This window comes from Rhinopithecus bieti, unplaced genomic scaffold, assembly GCF_001698545.2.
Source record: "Rhinopithecus bieti isolate Rb0 unplaced genomic scaffold, ASM169854v2 scaffold_7684, whole genome shotgun sequence".
Taxonomy (NCBI): Eukaryota; Metazoa; Chordata; class Mammalia; order Primates; family Cercopithecidae; genus Rhinopithecus; species Rhinopithecus bieti.
The window spans coordinates 3,431,479-3,437,636 of record NW_016806071.1 but is presented as its reverse complement, the minus strand read 5'-3'; the positions used below and the strand labels follow the sequence as shown (position 1 = coordinate 3,437,636).

Genomic DNA, 6,158 nt, shown 5'->3' with positions numbered 1-6,158 from the left:
AGTCTTGCTCTATTGCCCAGGCTGGGGTGCAGTGGCCCAATCTCAGCTCACTGCAAGCTCTGCCTCCCGAATGGCTGGGATTACAGGCGCCCATGACCACACCCAGCTAATTTTTTTATATTTTTAGTAGAGACGGGGTTTCACCATGTTAGCCAGGATGGTCTTGATCTCCTGACCTCGTGATCTGCCTGTCTGGCCTCCCAAAGTGCTGGGATTACAGGCTTGAGCCACCGCACCCGGCCGAAAATTTCTTGAACCCAGGAGGTAGAGGTTGTAGTGAGCCGAGATCGTGCCACTGCACTCCAGCCTGTGCAACTGAGCAAGACTCCATCTCAAAACATACAAACAAATAAACAAAAAATAAAACAAAATACACAGAAGAATATGGGTAGGGTTATACGCAAATACTATGCCATTTTTATATAACAGATGTGAGCATCATCAGACTTCGTTATCTGTGGCAGAATGGAATAAGGGTCCTGGAACGAATTTCCCAAATATACTGAGGGACAACTGTATACTGAATAGTTGCCAATTGCTATGCTAGGTCCTGGGGAACAAACGACACTGTCCTGCTTTTGAGGCCTAATGAGACCTGTCTTATGGGCTGATGAGACAGACATGAAATAACCATACAGGCCAGGCACGGTGGCCAGTGATCCCGGCACTTTGAGAGGCCCAGGCAGGAAGACCTCAGGAGGCCAGGAGTTCAAGATCAGCCTGGGCAGCATAGTGAGACTCTGTCTCCATAAAAAATTTAAAATTAGCCATGCATGGGGGCATGAGCCTATAGTTTTGCACCGCTGCACTCTAGCCTGAGCAAGAGTGCAAGACCTCACCTCTAAATAAATAAATAACAATACAAATAAATGTATGATTTTCGCTGGGCGTGGTGGGTCAGGCCTGTAATCTCAGCACTTTGGTAGGCCAAGGTAGGAGGATCACTTGCATCCAGGAGTTTGCAACTAGCCTGGGCAACATAGCCAGACCCCATCTCTACAAAATAATCAAAAACAGCTCAGCTACTCAGGAGGCTGAAGTGGGAGGATCGCTCGAGCTCAGGAGGTCAAGGCTGCTGTGAGCTATGATTGAGCCACTGCACTCAGCCTCAGCAATGGAGTGAGACCCTGTCTCACCAAAAAAAAAGATGATTTTAAGTGTGAAAAGAGCATGGAGGAAAAGTACAGTGCAAGACAGGCAAGCAGGGACCAGATCATGCAGGGTCACATTAAGGACCTCTGAATTTAATCTTAAAAACAATGGGAAATCACTAACAAATACTTTTAAGTAGAAGTGGTGGCAGGGCTCACTTTTTTTACTCATTTGTATGTGTGCAAAACTTCAAATCCCCATGTACCATTACTCGATCTCAAAAAACACAAACATTTTAACATTATTCTTTTAAATAACCATTCCAAATCCACCATCTAGTAATAACCATCATTATCATTCAGTGAACACCATTCCAGTCATCTTTGTAGCTTGTGTTCACATCAAATGCTGGCTGGTTGAATATATACTAGATAGAAGTGTTTGGAAAAATTGGATCGCAGATGCTATTTGTAAGTAAAGAATTTAACTTTGATTTTACTTGAAGTTATCAGAAGAAAACCAAATTGAAGCGAAACTAAGGAAACTGCTGACCTACAAATTAATATTTCTAGCCCATAGTGAAATTTCCTAAATAAGCCACTAGGGCTATCGAGAGTTTAGAAAAAATATTAAAAGGTTAGAATCATTTTTATTTTCATTTATTTATTTAGAGACAGAGTCTTGCTCTGTGGCCCAGGCTGGAGTGCAGTGGAGCAATCTCAGCTCACTGCAGCCTCCACCTCCTGGGCTCAAGTGAGCCACCGCACCTGGCCTAAAATTTAGTTTAAAAAATTAAAATGGGGCCGGGCACAGTGGCTCACACCTGTAATCCCAGCATTTTGGTAGGCCAAGGCGGGGGTGGATCATGTGAGGTTAGTTCAAGACCAGCCTGGCCAACATGGTGAAACCTCATCTCTACTAAAAATACAAAAATTAGCTGGGTGGTAGTGTCACACAGCCCTGTAATCCCAGCTACTCGGAAGATTGAGGCAGGAGAATCGCTTAAGCCTGGCAGGCAGGGGTTGCAGTGAGCCAAGATCATGCCACTGCACTCCAGCCTGGGCGACAGAGTGGGACCCTGTCTCAAAAAAAAAAAAAAAGACATCCTTGGCCAGGTGCAGTGGCTCACACCTGACCCTAGCACTTTGGGAGCCAAGGTGTAAGGACTGCTTGAGGCCAGGAGTTTGAGACCAGCCTGGCAACATAATGAGATCTTGTCTCTACAAAAAGTAAAAAATTAGCCAAGCATGGGGGCACGTGCCTTTAGTTCCAGCTACTGGGGAGGCTGAGGCAGGAGGATTGCTTGAGCCCAGGAGCTCAAGGCTGCAGTGAGTTATGATTTTATCACTGCACTCCAGTCTGAGAAACAGAACAAGAACCTGTCAAAAAAAAAAAAGAACCTGAAAAAAAAACTGCCTGTCAAAGGTCCTATTGCTTATTTGTGTTGGGTTTTTTTGTTTTTTTTTTTGTTTTTTTTTTGTGAGATGGAGTCTTGCTCTGTCGCCCAGGCTGGAGTGCAGTGGTATGATCTCGGCTCACTGCAACCTCTGCCTCCAGGGTTCAAGTGATTCTCCTGCCTCAGGCTCCTGAGTCGCTGGGATTACAGGTGTGTGCCACCACGCCCAGCTAGTTTTTTTTTTGGTATTTTTAGTAGAGACGGGGTTTCACCATGTTGGTCAGGCTGGTCTTGAACTCCTAACCTCGTGATCCACCTGCCTTGGCCTTCCAAAGTGTTGGGATTACAGGCGTGAGCCACCGCGCCCGGCCTGTGGTGGTTTTAAATATGTCCATAAGTTATTTAATATTCCTTCCTCTTCAAGAAGTGGAATTTAAGTCCTTTCCCTTAGTGTAGGCTACATCTAATAAATATGTGATAGAAATGAAAAGCATGTGACTTCCAAAGATAGGTCATAGAAGACACTGTGGATTCTATCTTGTTGTCTCCTTTAAATTACTCACTCTGGGGGAAGCCAGACGCCATGTCATGAGGACACTCAAGCAGCCCATGGAGAGAACCATGTCATGATGATCTGAGCTCTCCCAATAACAGCTGGTAAGGAACAGAGGCCTCTGTTACCAGCCATCAGAGTGAGTCATCTTAGAAGTGGAAACTCCAACTTCAGTCAAGCCTTCCAATGACTACAGCCCTGGTTCCATGGCCAATGTCTGACTATAACCTCATGAGACACCCTGAGGTACCCCCACTAAACCACTCCCAAATTCTTGACCCACAGAAACTACTGAGGTGATCTGTTATTTAGCCATACATAATGTAAACACTATGCCAGTGATAACCACAATTAGAGTAGGAGAAAAGACAGAAGCAAGACAATTATAATTACTGACCCCTTACTCTGTGCCAGGCACATGCTGATGCCTTTTTCTATACTATCCTATTTAATCCTCACAACCCTACAAAGCAAGTACTATTTCCCTCCAATTTACAGGTGACGTAACTAAGTGCACAGAGTTGCAGTGATTGGCTCAAGATCCCACTATTTGCAAATAGCATTCCCTAAGGTTTACCTAACTTGAAAGGCTGTGTTCCTCCCCACATCGCTCTGCTGAACTCCCACCTCTCCATCTTCCTACAATGCACTTGCCCAATGCCTGTGAGACCCTTCTGCAAGAGCTCATCATGGGGCTCAGGTGTGAGGCCAGCACTGCTATCAGTGACAAGGACCCAAAAGGCAGGCCCTCCTTATCCTTACCTTTTCCAGTCACATAGTAGGTCCCCAGTTTGTAGCAACTATCGCTGTGCTGGTTCTCTTCACAGTTAAACTTCAACACCTTGGCAGCCTCATCAAAATTCTTCTGGATCCCTTCCAAATAGTCCACCAGCCGATAGCAACCTGCGAAGAGAGGGCAAGGGCTGTTCTCCATGTCTGGGGCTGTTGCTTCACAGTGGGGGCTTGGGGTAGGGGGTGCCCAGGTGTGGCAGGCCAGGCTATGTCTTTTAAGACAGGCTATGTCCTCCTGAGATGTCGCAAGTTGACCTTACCACAAAGAATGTAGGTGGTGTTTAGCCATACCTACAAATGACATTGTCTCCCCATAGCCATGGACTGAGCAATGTATGGCCTGGGGAAACCTCAGCCCCTGCATTGGCTCCATCACTCACCAGCCCTTCTGCTCCCTGTCAGCCACGCCCAAATACCCACTGACTTCCATGATTGAAACTTTGCTAGTTTTGGAATCTCTCATGAAGTTCAACGGTAAAACAATGAAAACCTAAAAGGCTCATAGACTAGTCTTTGTAGCAGCAAGAAAAGTATGGAATAATAGACACTGGAGATTGGGAAGGGTGGAAGGAAGAAATTACTTAACAGGTACAAGTGCATTATTTGGGTGATGGTTATATTAAAAGCCCAGACTTCCCCAGCAATTTGGGAGGCCGAGGCGGGCAGATCACCTGAGGTCGGGAGTTCTAGACCAGCCTGACATGGAGAAACCCTGTCTCTACTAAAAATACAAAAATATTAGCCGTGCATGGTGGTGCATGCCTATAATCCCAGCTACCTGGGAGGCTGAGGCAGAGAATCACTTCAACTCAGGAGGCGGAGATTGCGGTGAGCCGAGATTGTGCCACTGCACTCCAGCCTGGGCAACAGAGTAAGACCCTGTCTCAAAAAACCAAAAGCCACCAAAACAAACAACCCCACAAAAATGTTACTCTGGTATATATGTTCATATATGCCTGGGTGAGTATGGAGGAATTTAAGTATGTGAGAGCATATAATTGGGCATTGATAACAAATATGTTATTTTAAAATCTAATATTTAACATAACAAAATTAAAATTAAAATATCAGTTTATCTGTGAGTAGAAATGGATTTCAAGGGAGTAAAGTGCAAAGACAGGGACAGGTTAGAAGGCGACTTCAGTTATCCAGATAAGAGAGCCTGACATGCAAGGAAACTACTACACCAGTTGCTACGGTAACTACAGCCTCTTCTCAGGTCTCCTAAAGTGCTGCAGCCAGTCCTTTTGATATATCTACCCTTCCCGATTCCATTAACTTGCTTGTCTGACATGTTTTGCTCTCCATTGCCTACAGAGCAAAGTCTATATTCCTTACTCTGGCATTCAAGCCCCGACATACTGTGGCCCAGACTCCCACTTCAAATGTACTACATCCTGACTTCAACCTTCCAAAAGATAGCACTTTCTTCTCCCACCCTCTCCTCCATTTAATCAACACTTGCCCAGCCCTCCAGACCTCCCTTCAAAGTCTTCCCTAACCACCGTGTTCCTTAGTGACCCCAATTCCTATAAGTTCTTTCTATACTTAGGACATGGACCAGCTCTCAAAGAACAACCCCAGGTTCTTTTTTTTTTTTGAGACGTTGTTTCGCTCTTGTTGCCCAGGCTGGAGTGCAATGGTGTGATCTCGGCTCACTGCAACCTCCGCCTCCCAGGTCCAAGCAGTTCTCCTGTCTCACCCTCCCCAGTAGCTGGGATTACAGGCACATGCCACCACATCTGGCTAATTTTTATATTTTTAGTAGAGACAGAGTTTCATCATATTGGTCAGGCTGGTCTTGGAACTCCTGACCTCAGGTGATCTGCCCACCTCGGCCTCCCAAAGTGCTGGGATTACAGGCATGAGCCACCGTGCTCGGCCCAACCCCAGGTTCTTTTTAAGCCATCATACTGCAGAGCAACTCTGTTTCATGACTATGTTATGATATGTATATGGTTACGTTATGCTCTCTATGTTATGGATCAGCTTCAAGGAATAGCTACGTCATTTCTGCAAACTAAACTGCAAGCTATTAGAAGGTAGGGCCAGTGTCACTTTTTTCTTTTTTTTTTTTTTTTTAGTAGAGACAGGGTTTCACCATGTTGCCCAGGCTGGTCTTGAAATCCTGGCATCATGCGATCCTCCTGCCTCACCTCAGCCTCCCAGAGAACTGGGATTACCGGCTTGTGCCACACCAGACCTTTATTTGAAAAAAAAAAAAAAAAAAAAGGCTGGGCACCGTGGCTCATACCTGTAATCCCAGCACTTTGGGAGGCCAAGGAAGATGGATTGCTTGAGGTCAGGAGTTTGAGACCAGCCTGG

The 6,158-nt window shown here is 45.6% G+C and overlaps 1 protein-coding gene across 2 annotated transcripts in view; it reads right to left on the bottom strand.

Annotated features, from left to right (window-relative positions):
* The window catches only part of COA7 (cytochrome c oxidase assembly factor 7), a 12,030-nt gene that overhangs the window by 3,818 nt on the left and 2,054 nt on the right, over positions 1-6,158 (bottom strand). For both annotated transcript variants that reach the window (XM_017874593.1, XM_017874592.1), the window contains exon 2: positions 3,804-3,944. In XM_017874593.1, coding sequence (XP_017730082.1) covers positions 3,804-3,944 — 141 coding nt within the window. The remainder of the gene's footprint in view (positions 1-3,803; positions 3,945-6,158) is intronic.